Source organism: Leuciscus leuciscus, assembly GCF_965113295.1.
Source record: "Leuciscus leuciscus genome assembly, chromosome: 16".
Taxonomy (NCBI): Eukaryota; Metazoa; Chordata; class Actinopteri; order Cypriniformes; family Leuciscidae; genus Leuciscus; species Leuciscus leuciscus.
In genome coordinates this window covers 14,820,836-14,845,057 of record NC_138740.1, presented here as the reverse complement: position 1 = coordinate 14,845,057, position 24,222 = coordinate 14,820,836, and the positions used below count along the sequence as shown (strand labels likewise).

The following is a 24,222-nucleotide window of genomic DNA, read 5'->3' as shown; positions in this document are numbered from 1 at the left end:
CCCAATCTGCCAGACTTGCCGACGGCAGCTTTAACAGTTCATCTACTGCCAAAGTTATGGAAAAAAAGATCAGTCAAGAATAGAAAATGATTTAAAATATTCAAATCAAGAATGTCAAAATCAGAATGCTAATCAGAATACTAACTCAGCAAAGTTTTTCAGTTGGATTGGCGTTTATTCTCTTTAGTATTTCTTGATCATTCCGATTTAATTTCAGTTGAAGAACACATTTATACTCGTGTGCGTTACGTATTACGTATGTTATCGTCTCTGACAGACAGCATGTTGAAGCCGCTCCGACCGCCATTTTCTCCCTCTTTCGGAAAGTGATGTCAGAACATCCGGTAGTGTGGGTTTTGCAGGAAATGCTTGAACTCACTGGACCTCTGCTTCTCGTAAATACTGCAGTGTGCACGTTATTTTTTGACAGACATCAATGTTGCGATATTCAAATGATGTGGATCTGAAAACAGATGGTAATAATAATTTATTTCTTAACCGGCAAAGTGCTTTCTAATTCGGTGAAGTGTTTGATGCCCATCAGTGTGTCGATGTTTTTAGTTCTAATATTACAACCGACAGCCAGTTTTTGATGTACGCAATGACATGCGTAAGGGCTGAACTATGTGTGATTTCTGAGTAATTATAAAACGTGCTGGAGACGTTCAAAAGTCTTTTTACGTAGTTCATTATAAAAGGTTATTTTGTGGCTTAAATAAATTACATGTTACTCAGAGATTGACATTTGACGTTTGGCTTGTCAAAAATGTTACATTTAGCTGTTTCAAATTTGTTGACTTTTGAAAATCAAAATTTATAACCAAGGAGTGGTTTTGATGCACAGAGTTGTTTTTATTGTCTCTTATAACAAAAATATTTTATTTAAACCCATCCATTATTACCTTAGCAGATTCTGACTGATGTAGTGTATATAGCTGTTGTATATTTCGGCACCTCTCTCTAAAAGGCAGAGACACTCTGCAGTGTTGCAATGTTTCCATGACAGTCAATCGTTCATGGCCACGGTGGCATAATCTATCCAAACAGCTCCATTCCGAAAAGGTTGAGAGTTATCGATCCCGGCCACGTGTCATATTTCAACTCCAAGAACGATGTTTTTAATTGACATGGATCTGCTGTTATGGATTATAGGCTAGAGAAAGAAACTGTGGAGATGCACACCTGGCTCTGATGTCAAGCTTGTATGACTCTCCATTCGTCTGCTCCTTTAATCCCTGCCTTCTTGTTAGCCTTAATCAGATTCAATGTTTTTAATGGAACATATGCAAATTATTCTGTTTTTATCTTATTTCCACTGATCAAATAGTCCACCGCAGCGATTGTGTTTCAAACACTCATCTCAATCCCACCCCTAAAAACATCACTAATCATAAATGAAGTACTTTGACTACTTTACATAAAGCCAGTTAGGGAGGAGAGGGGCTAATCAAGAGTAGATCAAACGACTCGTCTTTAATTGAAGTGCAAAAACGGACCCTCTTTCTTTTTTCGTTACCTAGGGCTAATTCAGGCAGCGGCTCTCGGGGCTCTATCGAGAGGCCTGCTTCTTTTCCAACTCCCAGAAGTCCACGCAGCTACGGACAACAGATGAAGTGCAGTGGTCGCTGTGGGAAATGTAGTCTGTTACTTGACGGTACGTGACTAATTAGGTCAGTTCCTCTGGCAGCTGCAGGTGAGAGGTGCTTGCTCATGTTTGCTGCGTGTTGAACACCTCCGGGACAATGGAGCTTCCGAGTCGTAGGTTTTTATGGATTGCTGGGATGAAATGAGTTTCGGGCTTTTAAAGAGCAAGGCCCATGTGTACATTTAGAAAAACTCTCATCTTCAAAGAATAAGTTTGATTACCACAACCTCAATCAGGGAAAGATTTCATGAAAGTCATTATCATAAAGAACCAGTTCTAAAGATCAACTAATGTTTGTACCATTCACACTACAGGTTAACCGATAAGGTTTTGCAATGTCTGATGTCAGTATTTTTATCTAGACAGAGGGGTGTATAATATAATATAATACGGAAATAACTAACATTTAAAGATAGAAATTGATAGTTTTATTCTGCAAGGATGCATTAAATTCAGCAAAAGTGACAGTAAAGACTTTACAGTGTTCCCAAAAAAGGGGGGGAGGGGGGGTATCAAGCGTTCCACAAACATATTACACAGGACAGTTATAATAAGAAATGTTCCTTGAGCACCAAATCAGCATTTTAGATTGATTTCTGAAGGATCACGTGACACTGAAGACTGGAGAATATATTCAAATAGAAAATGTATTTTAATTGTAATCATATTTCACAACATTACTGTTTTTATTGTGCAGCCTTGCTGACCGTTTAGACTTTTCAAAAACAGCTCTGAAAAAAAACTGAGGCAAACCAGGCAAATGTTTCCATCCTAATTTTATTAATCAAAGAAAAGAAAAAAAAAAACCTACCAAGATGTCCATAGGGGTGTTTTTATTCATTGTGGCATGTGCAAGGCTGTGATAAATGTCTGTTGCCATTTTAAAACAAGATTCAACATCATTGATAGCTGCCGATTTGTGATTACGTTACCTACGGAGTCGCTAGAAATGTTTAAAAATAGATTTGAAGAGGCAGCGTTTTATTTTCAATCGATGTGTCATTTTTCATCGTTGTATTTACAAGCATGCTCGCTCTGAATGTGCAGAAGGGTACTTCTCATCTCTTTTGTGTCACTAAAAATGTATCCACGTAATAACAACGTCAGGATAGCAAACGCTAAAGCATTTACAAGTCTTTATAAACGGGTAAAAAACAGATGGGGGAGTACTGTAATACTGTGTTTATAGCAACATCAAATGAGCACTTTTTTTTTTTTTACTTTTTAAGTTGCAATAGAGAAAACATTTTCATGGGGCAAAGAAAGACGGCAAAGACGTACAAAGAATGTTGTTTCAAGATCACTTAAGCATCCTTTTCAAATGCTGATTAAAATACAATGGAAAACAACAAACCAGATAATAAAATAACACCAGAATAATAAACTTAAGGCAGGGAAACAACAACATGGGAAAAATATTTGTACACTTTCAACAAAAAAAAAATTACAACAAATTAGAAAGAAAAATGTTGATATAGAATCCCTTTCTTGAAAGGCAAAACAACAATTGTAGACAATGTTTATTAAAGAAGCACACGTGTCTTATTTGGAGTCTGTCAGCAAAATATTTGTCTAATTTGTCCCTTCATGTAGAGATGCTGTGGACAAAGTTCTCTACAGACTCGTCAAGACAGTTGTGCTGTTCAGAATCACTGGTGCACAGAATCATGGGGGATCAGCAGATAACACTCAATAATAATAATAATAATAATAATAATAATAAACTGGAGACAGGTTTCAGAGGAGGGTGTTGTGTGCTTCACATAAGGAAAGGTAATTCATCAGGTAATGAGATTTTAATCCAGAAAAAAACTTTTTGCTTTTAAATCTCAAAAAAGTGAGGGATGTAGAAGTAGTCAAAACAAGAGAGAAATACTTTTTTTTTTACAATCGGTGTGTGTGGTGTTGAAAGGTCAGCAACAAGCAGTGCTCCAGAAACACACACTAGTCTCATGAGGACCCAAACGCACCGCACCTCCACACACACACACACACACACACACACACACACACACATACATGTACATACACACTCAAGTCCTGTACAAGGGTTTCAGGTGACTGGTCACCCATACCACTTTTCCACCGGAAAAAAGCCCCATGAACCCCTCTCTGCATCGCCCCATCCATCTCTGGGTGGAGACGTCTGTCGTGGTTGAGGGACTAAAGATACAAAGCTTCAGTACATGATGGGTGGTTTGGAGTAGGGTCTGTTTTCTGTAATGAAGGGGAAAAAGCTGTGAATTACAGTGATTTGATATATATTTCAGTCATGACAACTCCAAGTAGTTTTGGCATGTTAATGAATATGGCAATGCTAATGTCTTGGCATACTAGATCTGCTATGCATGCTGCTGCTTACTACTACAGAGTAAGTAGTACTGCCATTAGATACACAGACATGCCTCTGTAAGCGATCTAGGCAGGTGGAGCTGGGGGAGGTGGAGGGTTTCCAGAGGTATTCTGATCCTAGCTTAGAGCGAACAATGAATCAGACTATTTAAATGTTGAGCAAGCAATCTCATTGGCTGCAGAATCAGCAAAGGCCAATCAGCTTGTTCCACGTGGTTGTGGTAGCTTGCAGATAGGACCGATCAACCTGCGCCATCTATAGTTTTTAATGACTGAACTATATTACTAGGTCCAATAGGATTTTAGAGCTGTATCTATTAAAAACCAATAACATAAACGCACGATTTTAGCACAACTGTGTTAAAATTAATATTCCACCACCCCCAAGAGAATCAAAAGAATCATAATTAAAAAAGGAACAAACACAATGTCTTTCAACAGCAAAATTTAACAAGTTTTCTGAATGAATGATGTTTGCGGTGGCCGTAAAGCACTAGATCAGAGAGAAACAGCTGGTGGTTGAGGGGCAGGAGTGCTGCAGATGCATGTTAATCGAAGAGCTCGCAGCGCACCGTCACACAGGAAGCAGTTCATTAGGACTCGAGTGCTTTTACATGTTCAACATGCTCGTTTCTGCAAGCACCAACAGATGAGCTAATATGTATGCAGGATGTAAACAAAACAGCACAGTTGTCAAGGTACATGGACGACGAGCAAGCGTAAGAGAGGGAGAGCGAGATGTTAAACTGGGTATGTTTACACCCCTCACATAATCTACAGGCCACCCCAAATCTGTCCACTTTTAAACTGGACATGGAAAAATGACATTTGTCCAGGGATTATGTGAAAAAGATACATTGATTGGTGACATTTTCCACAAATTGGGGTTTCCACACAAGTCTTCACATTCTCTAACCGTATTCAACAATTTTTATGTAATTTGGTATCGGTGTATATTTAATCGGAGTAAAAATTAAATATATTAGAAATCATTCAATTCTATTAGTTTAATTACAAAATTTAATTGCCAACATTTTTTTTTTGTATCTCTGTATGTCAAATTTGTTTAGTGCATGATTTTACCTCCATTACCTCCAATTGTGTGCCTGTTGTTTAATAATAATAATAATAAATAAATACATTTCATCCATTTGACAAGGTTTTCAGATTTTGGAACTGACAAACAGTTACTGGCCAATAATCTCAATCTCATCATGGCCAAATATCAGTCAATTTGGGAAAATCTTAATTTTATCTGTGTATATTACTATAAATAAGAATCAAACAAATGAAGGTTTTTAAACTGTGAGATCCCATATTTTGGTAACAGGGTTTCAACTATAAAACAGCTAATATAACATTTTAATTCCTAGATGTTGACAGTCAAAAGTTTCTAAAGTTTAAGCACTGATTTTCACTGATTGTTTGTTGAAAGAATTTCAGGCCCTGTTTTTGTACGCCATTCGTGGAAAGTGCCGGTTAAACTGTGAATTGAAGTGCGTTCTCATGTTCAACCCTCTTTGTTCTTAAGCATACATGGAGCATGAATACTAAATGTGCTATATAAACAATACATATGACATTCATATAATATATGAACCATTTGCAATGTTTGAATGCCACATTGAGGCCTGCTGGTGCTAAAGGAAGGGAGAGACGCTGGAAGAGATAAATAGAAGGCGGGTATTTCACATGCTCTGAAATATGAGTTACGAGTAATATCCTGAAGTGCAATTAATTGAGTCCTATGGCTGACAGCAGACTAAATCTGCCATGATGAAGCTGTACCCAGGAGACACCGGAGCAAATAGTTCATACACTTAATACAGAGACCTGACAGAGCAGGACACTATCTGTTTTGTTAAGCGGGATTCAGTGCTTTAAGAATATTAATTTCTCTTTTGTGAATGTTGGGTGCTTCTTATTTTATTTTATTAAAATTTTTATTTTATGAGCTCATATTATTTGTAAAAATATTTGTAGTTTTTTTCTATAAGGCACATTTTATATTGAGCATTGAAAAGTATGTTATTCCACATTTGGACAAGATGTGCTCCTCAATGTGCAAACCATTTTTATATTTTACCTTACTGATTTGTATATATTAGGTGTTGTAGCCCTAACCTAAAACATCCAAATATTGAAGCCGTTTAAATATTACATTCTCCTCCTTAAATCGGTATTTCAGTAAATGAGTAACTGTTCCCAGCGATGAGGTCAACCCTATGCATCTTTGGCTCTTTTGCCCCACATGTAGAATACTGTAACTAGATGGATGGGGAGGTGAGGGTGGTCCTCCTCTGGGACCTCCTCCTCACCAACACACTCCATATTTAACACTGCTCCCCTTCCTATAACCACGGTCTCATTTATTCTCTCGAAACACAAACCACTGCCTCATCCTTGATTATTCACTCTCGTTATATCACTGCATGATACCAATTAGTGGGTTGAAGAAAATGTACCACTGGATATGATTGGTGTATTGAAGAACAGTGTGTTCAGATAGACCCATACGAAATCTGCACACTTTCCACGCTGATTGTTGGAACATGTACGGAACTCTCTGAAATGACGCCCGTCGAGTGTGACTGCAATGTTTTGAGTTTGGTTTGCTCCTTAATTACATTTTCACCTCACCTCCCTTCTTCACTCGCTCTCTCCCTCCACCACTCCACACTTCTCTTAATCGGCTTGTAAAATGATGTCACCTTCCTTTGTGTTCAGCAGTTTTCTGTTAGCGCCACTTGTCTTGATTAATCAAAAAAGGCACGGGTCATCGTAATGGCCCAACATAGAGGTGGAACCTGAGAAAGCGCAAAAAGCTTTTAGCCCGACGAGTGGGATCTCGGCAAGGACAATCAAACCTAATGAAATCAGCTGTCACTGCTAAGCTTGCAAAACTGTGAAGTCCGACTTGGGAGAGAAGCACGGGCTAATTAGATTTTTGCCGGCTGTAATGGATAAATGTGGTGAGGTTCGGGAGCTCGGGGAGGGGTGGAGCGGACAACAGACTTCATACACAAACTCCCCAGGTGGGGCGGCTGCCAGACTTTGTAAGCTGATTGCACAGACACCTTTCCTCTTTCAGCTTGATAGAACTTCTAGATAAAGAAGTGCAGAGATAAAGTGATGATCCGTGCATCCGAGAGAGGACGGGATCATTATGATCTTGGATTTTTTTTTCTTCCTGAACAAAGCAAAGCATTCCTTAGCCAACTGATCGGATACGCTCTTCGATAGTTTGTTACTATTAGTTTGTTGTTTACACTGAATAAGTAATCTACGGCCATGACATATATTTTTATGGCTGCATATTTCCCTTCATATTGCAAAATGAAAACATTAAAACATGCATTTGTGGATCAATAGTTCAAAGCTTGCTCAACAGAAGAATATATGATTAACTGTACAGCCCTAAACTGAATTATTATAGCAACTATATTGAAGATGTTTTTTCTCTTTAAGGTAAGATATTAAAGTGTAATGCAAGGCTGTTTTTTTTCCCCCCTGTTGTAGTGTGCAGATCACTGCTCATGAACTGCAGAACAGCCTAAAACTGTGTCAGAACGATTACGGCCCCGTCGTAGAGAGCCTAATTTGCACCTCGTATTAGCCTCTGCATTATGGGGGAAAGGTCTGATCTTCCCGTTTCCTGGTTCTGCTCATTGCTCTAAAGGTCAGGGGCGTTGTGACGGAGCTCTAACACTAATCCCTGCTGTAACACTCGCATTAGTGACGCCTCAACTCAAGGCACAGGCCGGTAAAGCAGGCTATATGGATTTCTACTGGAAGCAGGCCTCCACACTGCAACTAAAATGGTCGCAAATGCGACAAAATATTGCTAAAGTAGTTTATAACATTTCAGTTGTCTCATTTAAAAGGACTTAGGAACTGGAATTTATAATTAAAGATGCATATTAATAACAGAATTTTGTTGTAACAAATAGTATTCATTCTAAAAAGAAAATCAAACATTCCACAAAAATATTATTTGTCATTGTTTAACAAAGTGGTCTGATCACTGATCTATATAAATGACTGGATTGCTCATGACATCATAAAAAGTGAAGCCACGGCGCCACCATATTGGTATTCCCTCACATTCTATTCAATCAATAGGAAATCATCAGATTTTAATGAGGAAACATTACCTAATGAGGCAGCGTTTTTATATCTGAAGTCGCAACACAAACGTCCTAAACATTTAAATGGTTATTTGTTTAAAGTTGGGAATTTCCCCGGCTTAAGTCATGTTCATCTTCATTACAGTCGCGAAATATCAAAACAGCTGGCGGACAAGACACCTCAGCATTTGTATTACAATTGTCAAAATGATTGTTAGAGATGATAGGCACGAAAATACAATTTTATTTGTCATGTACTGTTATACACTGTAGTTATGTAATTGTGTTATATAGGCCTAATACTGTTTTTATTTGTACAGTAACACACTGTACAGTAAATAATTACACAGTTTTTTATTAACAGCATGCATTTCGAAGCAGTAAAGATAACAACTTAAATGTTGGTTAAATAAACAACTAGCTCAATTTATACAAATAACACTTAATTCATATGCAAACTGAACGCAATGAGCAATCCAGTTAATTTATACAGATCGGTGGGTCTGACTGAAAAAAAAAAAAAATATTACAATGCTTTTGCGTTCTCTCACAAAGTTTCGCATTTCCTAGAGAAACTTTGTGTTCAGTCACATGTCTATTTAGGGGCTCCATAATGTTGAATTCATTGCAAGTGAAACTTAAGGACTCAGCCCATCCCTCTCTCCAAACCGCCAGAAATATTCTTCAAAAAAAGGGACCTTTTATATTGGCTCCCTTAGTCCATTTTTAGGCCTGATTGTAAGTGTTTAAAAGTGCAGCAAAACGGATCTCTGTAAGATTTCAAGATCAGGGCTTTTCAGTTGGTGAGTCGCCATTGTTACTTTTGTACAATAAAAAAATACAGGGTTGTGTGTGCAAAACAACTGATCTAGTTTCAAGACCGTTTTCTCGAGTTATGAGTTACTTGATGTCTCACAAGATTTGACAACAGCATGCTCTATTCTGTCTCCAGATGTCGGCCAACAAAATAACAATTGATATATTTCTCAGTCTAGTCTAAGGCTGCCTTGTCTTTGATCTGCAGGTTTTGTAGATCTGACCTGGAGTTGAAAGTTACAGACTTTGAAACATGAGTTGGGCCACAGATTTAGGGTGAAGTAGTGTCTGATTCAACCCAGAGAAACCTACAATCACCCGGGGATGACCCCTTTACACTGCGAATGAACCCTGGTGCCGCCCCAAAGAAGAAGAGAAAAAAAAAATCATCTACTCTGCAAACGCTTCAGCAGTGCTCTGTTACAGAGCCGCTGTCAAAGCCAGAAGAAAAATTGAAGTCTCTTTATTTGCAGACTGTGAAATTGGCTATATAGGGGAAAAACATTTTGCTCATTTTCAGCGGAGCACTTTGCAGCCCATTTCCACTGCATCTTCTGTAAACATATGTATTTATTCACCTTCCCCCAGCCCCACATTTCAATAAGATGTACGGCAGCGGGTCTTTAATTCGCCGTCAGACGTGTTGATAATAGGTCCCATTTATCAAACACAACTTTTGGCCAGATTTGGGAGGCTAGCTTGGAGGGAAGGAGGGAAAGACAGATGGAACAGGGAGAAGAATGAAACTGTATGAGTGTGTGCAGAAGCGCTGTAAAGCGCAAATAGATCTCGGGGAACGGAAGCATGAAAGGCACATGAAAACATCAGTTTGTAATCTCACTCCTGAAAGAGTTGGACATCTTCAAAGGGACCCAATGAGATGTAAGGCAAGTTCAGGGATTTACTCTGGTAGTTTTGCTGGGATTCGGCCCCAGGAGACAGGGGGGCCTCTGGACCATATGTACAGCACATGGCCCGTTGCATCTTCCCAGCTGTGGCCATTTTTACTTTTCATTCAAATACCGAATGACTCATGTCAGGTCTTTATTTCGAGTTTTGTAGTTATACATGTAGTTTAAATACAGTATGTGTAACTTCTTACCTTGTACAGCTGAGTTCTCCTGCTGGTTGCCATTATGTTCAGACTTCACCTCTGGTATCACTGCCTCTAAAACCAAATAATTCACACAATTAGAACTCTCGCTACACGTACTTTATCAGTAAAACATGCCATTGTCTCAAATAAATATATTTACAAACATTATATAATTAATCATTTTTGATGGAGTTGTACCATCTGACATTTTACAACCTGATATTTATTTAGATAGAAATATATATATTTTTTTTTTTCTGCATGTTTCTGTACATTAGTTGTACCACATGACTTTGATTTGGTGTTCAAAATGTCAAATATTTATAAGCTTCACAACTATTTTTTACTAAGATATATATATATATATATATATATATATATATATATATATATATATATATTTATTTTTTTTATCTTTACTTTATGCTCCCCAATAATATAAACATGAATTTTGAAAGTTGTAAAGCACCTATTTATACATTTAAAAGTGGGGCATCATGTCATTGGACTTAAAGTAAACATGAAAAAGTGTTGGCGACCCATTTTAATTCTGTAATACTATATATTGAGTTAAACCTGATATTCAGCAAGAACAAAATCTAGGTTGATTTTATCCATTAGGAATTAATTAGATGGTGAAAGAAATCAGAGGTGGGAAAAAGTTAAATATTAAAAATGCAATTCTATTCAAGTTTTGTGTGACTTTTTTTGTGTGAAACAAATTATACTTTTATTCAGCAAGGTCGCATTAAAGGGGTCATATAATGGTACATGCACTTTTACAAGTTGATTGCACTGAAATGTCTGTTGGCAGTGCCTGTACACAACCATCCTATCATGATAAAAAGCCATCCAGTGGTTTTGTTTTAATCTCCTTATATGTTTGACCATCTCTGAAATCAAGCCGTTCGATATTGTGACGTCATAAGATCGTACGCCCCTCCCGCTATTGTGATTGACAGCCGTGTTTCAACACAAGACCCGCCCTGAGCAAGCTGTGACAGCCGTCGTCATAGTAGTCCGCCATTGTTGATATGCTGGAGTAGAATGGCGTCTAAGCGATTGTGGTGTTCTGTTCTTAGATGTAATAAGGAACACAGCAGTCATTTGGATGTTCCTAAATCCGAGCCGTTGAAGAAGCAGTGGCTGAGTTTTGCGCCCAAAGGATTGACGCGGGGATTCCCTCACGGGGATTCCCCACGATCGTCTGTGCTTTCATGTTTGCCATTTCACACCAGACAGCTTCACAAACGAGAAAAAACGGATCGGTACCAACGTGTTCCTGCTGAACCTCCAGAAGATGTGAGTGTAATGTTTTATTAACCTTTATATTAGTATTTATATTAATCTTTGCGAAATTTGCAAACCTTGCTGCAGGCTTCACGATGAATGCGTCTAAGGTTTACACTCAGGGTACATTACGGCATGTTTTCTATGTACGACGTTCTCAATATAATTCATAATCCCACGTTTATAACGAATAACACGTGGTTATTGTGTTAGATACGGTCAGAGAATGTCTAATACGGTGTACCCACAGAACAGAGGGGCGGGGTGAGCAAAGCTCATTATCATTTAAAGACACATGCACTGAAACGGCGTGCTGAAAACAGAGCTGTTTTTGACCAGGTAAAATTAGTGTTTTCTTACAATACTAATGAGAATTTTTAATTAAAGTATATTACAAACTTTTAATTTAGACCCTAAAGAATCATATTAGCTTGTACAAAAATGGCATTATATGACCCCTTTAAATTGATAAAAATTGACAGTAAACACATTTATAATGTTAAAAAATATTTCTTTTAAACCATTTCAGGGTGTCTACAAAACAATATTAAGCAGCACAACTGTTTTCAACATTTATAATAATAAGAAATGTTTCTTGAGCATCAAATCAGCATATTAGAAGGATTTCTGAAGGATCATGTGACACTGAAGACTGGAGTAATGATGCTGAAAACTCAGCTTTGATCACGGGAAAAAATTTATTTAAATTTCAAAGAGAGTTCAATATTCAAATAAAGTTATTTTAGATTGTATTAATATTTCACAATATTGCTATTTTTATTTTAATCAAATAAATGCAGCCTTGGTGAGCATAGACTTTTTAAAAACCTTACCAAGCCCTAACCTTTGAATGGTAGTGTGTATTAGTAAATATATTAAAGTAAATAGATTTTATTTCATGTTATCTACCTAGTTCAGTTTAGTTGAGCTGCATTTGGAAATAATCTCCACAACAAAGGCACAGATAAACAAATGAGGAAGTAGCGTTATCTGAGGAGAGATGTGACGTAACAGCAGACGTACACAATAGGATCTTTTTCTAGCATTGCCCGCAGATGAAAGGCAAAAACAAAAGGCATTTCTCCTAATGAATTCCCGTCTAATCAGCCTTGGCCTAATAATTGCCCCAGCACTCAAGAAAATACTTGCAGATGTCTTGAAAATGTTTAGTTTTTTTCTCGATTCAAATTCTGCTTCTGTTAAGATATTCACAATTAAACAAGTGTAATCAAAACAACAGCAAGCGATTAGGAAAATGGTTTGGCCTCGATAAGTGCGCGCATTTAAAGCGTTTATGATAAACATCAGACTCCATTTCCTCAGCTGAGATTATGACGCTAATGCATCGCTAATAGTTATGACTGAGACGGAAATACCAATATCAGCACCAATTAACAAAATATGAGAAAGAACATAAGGTTGAATGAAATATTGATGGACAAACCGATAAAAGATCTGAATAGGCAGATCTTTAAAGATAGTGTGAGAGAGTATCACAGGATAGACTGTAAAGAGGCCTATGTCTGTGTATGTTACACCATGTCCAAACAAGGTGTGACACAAGTTTCCAGTCAATATTCTGTTGTCATGTATTACAACATAATCACAGCCAAATATAACACGTGATTTTTAAGAAAATGTACTGAACAATTGACCACCCCCTTTTTCAGTGATTCTGGAAGTATTCATTCATTTCTCCATACTGTTATAAGCAAACCAAACCAAAAAGCATATTATAAGAAAATATGAAAAAAAAGAATGGTAGAAAACAGGGTTTGATATTAACTTTAATGGTCTCCAGCCACTAAGACTAGTAGTTTTCCAAAGTTACTAGCCACTCAGCATTTTCACTGTCCACTGTCCATGATACCATGAGAAGAAACTGCCATAAAGATATTTTTAATATAATCTCATAATTTGGCAGCAGGTGTATTAGGCTGCTGTCACTTTAAGACCTGACGCATGGATCCATTATACTGTTACACATGCGTTTTCTTTCTCAACTGTTTACGTTCAATTAAAACATAACTGACTGTGTTTACATGAATTCTCGCCAAGTGTAGACATTTATGCGCAATAAGCAGCGAAAAAGAACTCAATTTAGTACTGAGAGGAGGCTTTATGTGAGTGCACTTTGGGTGGGAGCACAAAATCTGCGGGAATGAGTAAAATTATGCGCACCACGTGCAATCCTACACCGAAATCCAAGCCCTGTAACAGAAACAGTATTCATCTGAGCAAATGAAAGAAGTGAGTGAGGGGAGGCGGGTTTGTGTGAAACTCGCTGTCGGAGAGAAGAGAGATGAGAAAGCGCAGCTGGTATCGTGTATCTGTTCTGCGGAAAATGAGTAATGGAAGCATTTCAGATATTTCGGTATTTTTGTATCGAAAAATCTATATTTTTGCCAACATTACATTGCACCTAGTTTATTATTTCAGATGCCTTTTTAAAAGACTGCAATTGAAAAATGTGTATATTTTATATATAACATTCAACCTGCCAAAGTGGCTAGTAGGAGTGACTGCGTTACACGCCACTGCTGAAATCCACACGCATTTGGTGGGGTGGTGGGTGTTAATGTCAAGCCCTGGTAGAAAACCTAAATTCTTATATGTGGGATGGCTACTCAATCCATAAAGCATCGATAACTAAACTAAATCACAAACAACTCTACCATATAGTCCACTGAATGAAAGTCATTCATTAAAAACATATATAAAATTATAAGTGTAGGGAAACTGTCTCAAATTGACATTTGCAATGCTTCATGGGAGTGGGCGGCCACTGCTGAGCTTTTTTGGCATGGTTCTCATCCATGATAACAGTGACTTCTTTGATTGGTGGATCTGTCTTTCAAGGTTACGTGTAGTATGTTTTTTTTTTTGTGTGTGTTTTTTCACCTGGACAATTAAATACTGTCCAATATTCCAACAATATTCGTAATTTAATATTATATTGTGAATATTGTAATTGGCCTATGTTAAAACCAAACAAGTGTTATAGCAAATATCATTGATCAATCTTTGATTGTTCAATCAATGAACAATCTTTGAGATCATGGTAGAAAAAATTTAGACTTTTAGGAATGTTTTTAACCTGTTGATCTCATAAATATATGGAGCTGGATTTTGGACCAATGAGATTTCACTGTGGGCTTGTCATTTATTGTGTCAAATCAAAAAGCAGAAGCCCACCGTTGAGACTCATGCGGAGACTCTCAGGAGATGTGGCCTGTTTGAGAGCCTGTTCCACCTGCTCTCTCCTCTTGGACTCAAACTCCAGAGCCTCCTGCAGTTTCCTCTTTGCCTTCTTTTCCTTCTTCAGACGCTTCTGAATAGTGGCTGAGGGAGACAAGAAAGAGGTTTGAACAAACATTCAAACGTAAAACACTTTGCTCGTTCAGCATGGTGTCTGAAAACACACGGAGACGCCAGCGCAGACTCGCATTCACACATTAGAGACTTGAAAGTGCTCATTAGCACTAGCAAAACAAAAACATATGGTGCGCTACGTGCAACAGCTTCCAGAAAGGATATGTAAAATTGCAAGGTTTTTAGATGTTCAAAGTAATAAACTAATGGAAATATGGCCTAGTTAGTGGTGTTTGCTAGGGCATCACTAATAGTATTACTCGTATTCACTAACCCTACACTCTTAAAAAAATTAAGGTTTTTCAAAGCGATGCAATAGAACAACCTTTAGTTCTTAAAGGGATAGTTCACCCAAAAATGAAAATTCTGTCATTAATTACTCACCCTTTTTTGTTTTACGATCTATTTATGAACTTTTTGAAGTGAGAAAGTGTCAGTTTTGTAGCTGTCAATGGAGGGACAGAAAGCTCTCAAATTTCATTCCAAAGATGAATGAAAGTCTTACGGCTTTGGAACGACATGAGGGTGAGTAATTAATGACAGAATTCCCTTTAAAATAACCTCTTTTTGTTTTTGTCTTGGTGTGAATAACATATTAATAATCTGAAGAACTGGGTTTCAAGGTTCTTCATGGAACCATTGATGCCAATAGTGAACCTTTCATTTGTAAGAGTCTAAGTACGAGTAATCTTACAAGCACTACTAATAAAATAACAAGTTTAACCTACCAATTCACAACACAACAGCTGTACACACACACCTAACGCCAACACATGTTCACACAGCACAATGTTTTCACACAACACAATCTCTGAATATGTGCAAACATAATCAACTCTGTGTATATGTGGATTCACAGCAATTAACAGCCTTTTGAAACACTCAGACTCTGGCAGAAGACCTTTAAACAAGCTCTCGGCATGTTCGCTCGCTTACAGCGTTAAATGTATGTCCCTTCTTCCTCGCACCTCTAATTACTTGCCTTTGATTGGCTAAATCATCCACCATATAACAGTGCGCATTAAAATAACATGAAATGCTGTAACAGCCATGGCTAATAAATTATTGAGGTGTTTGTACATATTGTCAGAGTTGTTATCCAGCTGAATAATTGGCTTAATTTCTTGGCTCAAACGACAGGAGTTGAATTGGCAGTAAATCCACTAGTGACACGGTTTGGTTGCGATGTAAGGAGAGAATTGGCGGCACACACTCTGAGCTTTTTCTGAGTGTTCGCCATGCGTTAATGTGTTTACTAAAAGAAAATGATGATGATGATCGTAAGACCAATGCATTTCCATGACTTTTTTCAGTCATTAGTGAATACAGGATAAGACTTCATTTAAAATTATTTCCTGAAATAATTTTAAAGATGATTTTACGCACTATTATGAATGAATACACACATAATTAATTAATTAATACCATTTCATTATTATAAATATTTCTTATAATTACATCATTTTATAAATAAATATAAATATACTAAAATATAACTATTATATTAAGTAGTATATAGTGTAAAAAAAAGTTTTTTTTCAAAGTTTTAAATAAAACAAAGATTATTGTAGTGCGTTTCGTAAGAAAATGCTTTCTACTTCAAAATGTCACATTTAATTCAATGTTTCACTCGTCTCCTCGTTGTAATTAATTTAGTGAAAAGTGTTATACCAAATTTATTTCAGCATATGACGATGATAGTTAAATTATGAAGCAGCCTAACGTCCTCCAGTTTAATCAGGTGTGTGTACGTACCTCGGCTGTGCAGTTCAGAGGTGAGCTGTCTCTCCAGACTCTCTCTCATCTCTCTTTCTCTGTACAGCTCCATCTTTAACTCCTTGCGTTCCTGTTGCACGTGTTTCTCCTGCACACGGGCATTATCCACAGCCACCTTCAGAAGCCCCTGAGCCGCCAACAGAACACAAGACACAGTCGATTTTAATACACAGATAAACATTCACAGTTACCTTAAGCAACATGCATACTGTATATATTTTAAAGCAGTGGTTCTCAACCAGTTAGGGGTCCTCAGCAAACTTCCAAAGGGGTTGCAGGATAACTTTTATTGTAACAAAACTTATAATCAAGATGTAAACTGAAATCATATTTCTTTTTTCCCTCCTTAATGTTGGTTTTACTGAAGAACATGTTGTTTTATTAAACTTCTGGAATCACAAAATGAATTCAATCTACACATATTGACTCTCCCAGTTTTTGTTAATCAGAATTTATACTTATATACACATCCATTAGCTTTTGAAGCTATACAAAGGATTTGTGTGAGGAACACACTGAAGTTTAAATCATTCACTGGCAATCTTGTCAGACGTGGTTCAGTATGAACTGACTTAATTTTGGACTAAATAATTCCTTACAAACATACGCAAACAAAACACACATTGGATGTACCTGGATGTTAGTGAGCAATGTCTCCACTGAAGAGAGGCCATCTGCAAACAGGAAGGGTGCGGGGAAGCCTGGAGGAAGAGTCTGAGTGCCCAGAGGAAGCTTCTCGAACCCTGGCTTCTGCATGGGCAAAGCTAACTGAGCCTCATCTGGCAAAACACAAGAACATAATATATGTTGTAAATAGTCACACCAGTGATTTTATGACTGTCGACATTAACATGTTAACACATGTACCCAATTAAATTGTATATTTTAATGCATGATTAAAGCATTTACAAATTACATTTAATTTATTATCATTCAGTTTGGCATCGTAACTGTTTTGCCGAATTTTTTGAGCAGGATGGCAAAAAGATGATATATATATATATATGATATCACAGTATTTAATTTAAAGCTGGCAAACAACTATTATAAATGAATACCCATTTATTTATATAATATTTACTAAATTAGAAATTAGTTAGAAATTAAAAAAAATTATTGTAACATGATTTAAAAAAATAACCCTCTAAAATAAACAGATTTATTTTTTAAACAGCAACTTCTTGATTCTGTAATCTTATAGTATTTTTCAATAATAAAGAAATTGTTAAAAGTAAAGGAAGTAAACACTATAACCAACAGTAATCTGGAAAAAGGAAAACGTTATAAAACTTATTTGTATATCATTTAATTTTTTTACCAATAATTTTTTTTTATTAACAATAATTTATATACTGATGTGTACATTTTATCGATATTTATCGGTTGACTACTACACTGTAAAACAATTTTTTGGAAGTTGTAACTAAAACAGACATTTAAGTACGTTTTACAAGAAAATACAATTAATGTTCAAAATTTCACGTTTAATTCAGTGTTACTTGCCATTTCTTTGTTGTTGTTTGTGAAGCAATTTCTTAGTGAAAATTGTTTCTACACTGACACACAAAACAAATCAGTTCACTGCAAAACCTATTGCAATGAAATTCATAGATTTTTAAAGTAAATTGTCATTTCTGTCACCAAGTAGAATTAAAAAGATTGTTTACGAACAGGTTTCTCAAATATTGGCCAAACACAGTTCCACCCCCAAACTCACACCAATGGTCGAGTTGTTGCTGTGTTGGTCAGATCCCTCAATTTTTTTATGTTGCCACAGTTATAAAATCATCCTACAAATTGCCCACTTTTAGTCTCTGCATAACAAACTGGGATAGAAGAATGCACTTTAATCTCAAAAAATGATACTTCACCTTAAAGTGAGTTACACACAGCATACAAATTTGTTTCAAAGAGGATGAACTGGCTACGATCAAAGCGAGACTGTACACTCAGAACCAGTAAATGTGAATATCACTCAGCGGGGAAAATATAAACCGAGTGAGCACTTCGCCGTGTATTTCTGATGAAACAGAAAGCTCTAAACCTCCATATAGTTGTTAATCTCTTATTTTCACACACACACAATCCATATTTTACCCACAAGCCCCATAGGCAACCCCTCCCACCCACAGTGCCAGGCCACAAACTATAGCCCCACTGCACCAGCAATAACAGATAGAACTGGGGCTGAATAAGAAAGAGCGCAAGCAGTCATGATTCACCCCGGCTAATCTGGCCAGGGCCTCTCTCAGCGCACGTTGACACGGCCCATCCAGGGCTCCCTACGCAAGACAAATAGGACGGCTGGGGTGGGAATTGTGATGACAGTGTATCACGGGTCACATCGATTTCCCTGCCGCACGCTCTCCCGCGCCCCACCAGATAACCCTGCACTGCTTTCTGCCCATTGTTCATACCCCACCTGTCCCACCAGCTATAAATTTTCCCCCTTCCTTACTCGCCACTGCAAAGGGCATTAAAGAAGAGAGGAGCCGAGAGAAAGAGGGGAAGAATTCGCCCTCCTCCTCCTCTCCTTACAGGTTGACAGTGTGTGATTAAGTTTTTGGTGCCGGCTGAAAGTGGCGAGCAGATGAAGGTCACGCAGATAGAGTGTGAAGAGGAAAGCGTGCGAGAGGAAGAAGGATAGGGTGAGAAAAGGGGTGAGCGGAAGGGGACGCTGGAGAGAGAGGTGTGAGGTGAACTGTGAGATAAAGCTGGAGGTGAAGACCGCAGAAATGTTTAAAAGCGCAAGAGGGTGTGTGTTTATCAGTCACGGCCGTGCATCTGTTCCCTGTGTTCAATTACAGACAATGTAGGCTTTAAAGTCAACATGAGAATTTGGATTGTATGTTTCTGGTCTTATTGTGTACAATTCATCACTGCACATTATTCCAAAGAAAAATATGTCTTCATAATCATTCATTTAAACTGAAATGGCTGTAGTTTGTTCAGCTTGTCATGTGAGTCAGTCTTGTTCACAACAAGGAGAGAAAGGAGGTGGATGAATTATTAATGTGTAAACATGTCTGATAAATTAATTGTATATATGATCATTAAAATGCCGTAAAGATGTTTTGGAAGCCTGCTTGTATCTATACTTTGTTGGATATACTGTATAGTACATCCTACTTTACCTGCATACATACAAAACACAAAGCGATGTATATCTGCTATATAGCGATTGTTTATATCATTGCAAAATGTAGCAAATGTAAATAGCACAGCTCTACATATAAAGCTGGATATATATTATACATCCAACTTTATTCGCATACATAGAGTACACTCACGTAAAGCGATATATACTGTATAGCAAATCTCAACTGCCTGGTTTTTATTTAGTCACAAAATGTAATTATATTATTGCTCATCCCTTTATATACATGTGCATATGTAAGTAATGTCCAACTTCATCTTCATATACATACAGTACACTTGCGTAAAGCGATATATACTATTTAGCAAATCTCAACTGCTTGATTACTTCATCATTTCAAAATCTAACTATATTATCGCACAGCTCTAATCTGTCAAGTGTGACTATATGGAATGAAGACATCAAGATATTATAAACATTACATCACAATTTTCTGTAAAGTTGCTTTGATACAATTTGAAAAAACTATGAATAGTGACTTTGCTTTACTTGTCAGTAAAACGTTCAGTATTTTTTAACAAATCTTTTAAATTAATGATTCGGTGACTCATTCATAATTCACAAAAAGACTGACTTGTTGCCACCTACTGGTGTAATGATGTAACTTGCAAAAAAAAAAAAAAATCTTGAATTGAAATTGAAGTCACTTAAATTGATCAAAATCCTTTCCTACATTCAGTTTTACTGAGTAACATGGGCTTTCAGTGTTGTTTCATGAATGAGTTAAAATTCAACATCAACCTCTTTGTAGTTCTTCTTGGTAAGTAAATGACTGAAATTCAAGCTTAGGGAACTAAAGACTACACATCCCAGGTCAATGCGGCAGTAGAAAGGAGGTTAATGGCAGCAGGCTCTTGAAAGCCCTGCCCTCCTGCTGGCCCCTGCACACCTAATTGCAAGTCCCTTTTAAACGACAGATTTATCTTGCTGCGGCTGCTGATAGTGTTCACTTCAATTCATTTTATTCCATCCAGCAAAGAGGGTGGAAGAGCCCTCGGCCCATGACATTTACAAAGTGCCCCCGTTCTGTCTCCCCTCACTGTAATGTGCACGAGTAATGATACTGTGTGTGTGTGTGTGTGAGAGTGTGTGTGTGTTAGGCCAAGCACAATGGGATCTGTTTGTTTGAACATAGTGTGCGTATGTTTGGATAAAAATGTCTTTTTGGTTCCCAGCAGAAGACAATACTGAATCATTTTTTGCAAATGTAAATATTTTTAAAAGACGCTAGTAACACAAAAAATACCTGTCCCACCGAACAAAACGCATCCATCCACTCAACCCTACGAAACACCGCCTGGCGAGAGCACAAAGTGAACAAACAGATAAATAAATAAACTAACAAAAAGAAGGGAAGTGCTTTTTTCTTTTAACTGACCACTGCAATCAATAATTCATCTATCAGACCTTTTATTTGCTGTCCACTAAAAATAAAGACAATATGAAGTTTTCTGGAAAAAGCTTTCTTACCGGTCAAAAACAAAGAAACTCAAGTACCACCATGGCCGCCAGAGGAAAAATAAATAAAAAAAGAAGTACAAAAGCTTAACTTTGAGATTTACACCAATTGGAAAGCTTTATTTAGCTTTCAAATATTTTTTTTCCAAAATACAATTTATAATAAAATAATATAATTTCTATAATCTTTTTTTTTTACATTTATTTAGTGTGTTGACTTAGTCATCATCCATGTAAAGTGTTCTCGAATGTACTAGAACCTCATAAAATTTGAAAACGCTTTCTCCTCATGTCTCTTCCTCGAACTTTTCTTCTAAAGACGGTTTAAGCTTGACATAATGTCAGCCTTCCCAGAGACGGTGGATTCTGCCCCCCGTTCCATATGGATGAACAGATGCCGGGGACAGGAACGAGAGAAAGAAGGCTCTCTCCCTCAGCGCCTTTAACCCCAGTGTGCTTTTCTTGCCCCCACATATTTGTTAGTTTTTATTTTGTACATGTGTCGGAGGGGGACGTCTCTTGAATATTCAAAGGGATCCAATTAGGGGGTAATTTAGAGCGCATCTACGGCACAGTGTTTTTGTCATGTACGCGCACATGATCGCACTCGCGCGCACACACTAATATAGGTTTGTTTACACAAAGATTTACATATGAAGATCAAGGCACACAGCTAATCACCATAATTGCCAGAGTAAATGTTAAAAGATGGGCAATAGCTAATTATTTTAGGTTGTTTTGAACTATGAGGTCCTTTTTAGCACTATATTAATAATGTCATGAGAGAGGAAATTAGTGACAAGTGTATATAATGGTGCATTCGGAGCAAAAAGTTGTAGCTGTTGACTTTACTATTCAGTTGCCTTGTTTTGATGAAATCAGGTTAGGATGAGGGCTGTTCGGGTGTCTTATATTTCACCCCTAAATCAAAAACGAAAATAAGCCTTTTAGTACCATTTAAGACTGTGTGGTGAATAGTGATCTTAATTTTAATGGCAATTAAGCACATTTACTCAATTCGTAATACTATATTTTTTTCCGGATGTTTTAATTTTATTATTATTGATGTAAATCCCACTATTTTCAATGAGATTAATGTAATTGGGTATAAAATATAAGTAATATAAAAGGTAGTTAATCATTTAATATGTAATACAATGATTTTATTTTACATTTAAATTAACATAAATACTAATGTGATGTATAAATACTTTAACATTTGAATAATATATTATTATTACTAAGATTTAATTTACATTTTTTCTTTTTAATTTGGAATCATAGCAATAAAAATTTGATGTTTTTTTGCATCACTACAATGCGTTTTGGAGGGCAATATTTAACAAATAATGTGAGAATACAAAATATCTTAATTGTCCTAAAATAAGCTTCATTATCATAATTGTTATCATTATAGCCTCATTATCAGTCAGTCTCATTTGTCGATCACATAAGGTTAAATGAGCACAAAACACTTGTTCTGACTCTGGGAAAATGATTGGATGGCAAGAGAACAGGGCGAACAAGAAGAGATCAGACCTACTCGCCGAGGCTGATGGCACACAAACTCTGAAGGAGCGTAAGCCCGCTAGAGAAAAAAAGCTTGAGAGAGACAGATCACCCCTCTGCCAGTTAGACATTTATTCCCAACAAGATGGCAGTGTTTGACAGGAGGCACCAGGGGAGCCCTAAAGCATGGGAATCCAAACGCCAGGGTGGTATTTATAGCTGTGAGACACAGTCCAATCAGACCCAACTCACAGAGGAGTCACACGATGGAAGAAACTCCTAGATGAACCACCTCACCAATTCACAAACATACAGTTACTGGACAGTCAATCCACACGACTACCTGCATTTTACATGGAAATAGGTAACCTAGTGTGCAGTAAAGGTCTGGTCTTTACAATTGTTTGGAGTTTTCTATGAGGGCGAAAAAGTTCCCAATGAAGATTTAGCAATTTTTCAAGTTGTTCATGTGAATTCACAGTTTTGACCAATAGACAGACTTTTTTTCTTTTTTTTTTAAGCAAAATTTTCAACAAAAACTATTCACTGCACACAAGTAACCACCTACAACCCCTAGCAACTGCATAACAATGCATTTAAAACCATTCACAGCACTCAAGCTTTATGGTGGCCCATGCAACACTGTCATTTTCCTCATAAATACACAAATCTATTTGAAGTTATTAATCAGAAAGATCCTCTGGTTTGTTGACTTGCTATATCAAAAATTCAACAAAGCACAGAAACTTCCTACCACCAAACCGCAAAGCTATATTACCGGCACAGTAAATGAAAATGATACAGTGCACGAGTCACTCCCTATCACCTCTTAATTTTGTTCTTCGACTTCAAATAATTCTCAGGGGTTACACTTCCAAAACTTGAGGTCTACAGGGCCCCTGATTCACTAGAGCACAGAATAACAAGCTACATTAAAACCAGGCCCCCAAAAGGAAATGCACAAAGCACTTAATGAGCTCAACCAAAGCAAAGGACCAATGTTCGTTAGTTAACCCCCACGATACATACGTATACACAAAAAGATGAAAGCAGGACAATAAAAAGCCCTAGCAGTAATAGGTTGAAGGAGGAAGTGAATGACGGGGTATTAGTGTATATTACATTTTAACAACCATATGAAGGCTGGACCGCAGAACACGTCTGGGCTGTTCTGGAAGATAGAGGATGGTGGGAATGCAAAACGAAAGAATAGTTAAGTCTAAATGGTGCAATGAGAGCTATAAAAGTGGCACTGCATTGACTTGCTGTATCAGTATAGTAAGAAAACTAACTAGAAATCAACAGTACAGTGACTTGGAGAACTAGAAAGCTAAACTAAATCCACTTTTTCTGTTTTTGGCATTTTCCCACTTTCATTGATGGGTATAAGTAGACAGGGTAAGGGTTAAGGAAATAATATGAACTGGACTCAAACCTCTGTTTCCTAAGCAAGCACCACAGCTCAATGTGTCAGAGCATATGTCGCGAACCACAAGACTAGGCCATGGCTTTTAAGGATTTTAAGATCCACAAGCACCCACAAATATTGAAACTTTCACCAAGTGTAAAACTCTCTTTAAAACAACGACATAGACTAAAAACAAACAGAACTAATTTGGGCTCG

General features: G+C 37.1%; 1 protein-coding gene across 4 annotated transcripts in view; it reads right to left on the bottom strand.

Moving 5' to 3' along the window:
- Positions 1–2,406: 2,406 nt before the first annotated feature.
- Positions 2,407–24,222, bottom strand: part of dacha (dachshund a) — a 155,681-nt gene continuing 133,865 nt past the window's right edge. For 2 of the 4 annotated variants that reach the window (XM_082141292.1, XM_082141294.1), the window contains 5 exons: positions 17,109–17,253; positions 16,454–16,611; positions 14,522–14,668; positions 10,043–10,108; positions 2,407–3,862 (listed from right to left, as the gene is read on the bottom strand). In XM_082141292.1, coding sequence (XP_081997418.1) covers positions 3,825–3,862; positions 10,043–10,108; positions 14,522–14,668; positions 16,454–16,611; positions 17,109–17,253 — 554 coding nt within the window. In that variant the 3' untranslated portion in view covers positions 2,407–3,824. Of the gene's footprint in view, positions 3,863–10,042; positions 10,109–14,521; positions 14,669–16,453; positions 16,612–17,107; positions 17,254–24,222 lie in introns of all 4 variants that reach the window. The other 2 variants (XM_082141293.1, XM_082141295.1) reach the window with 1 other exon arrangement.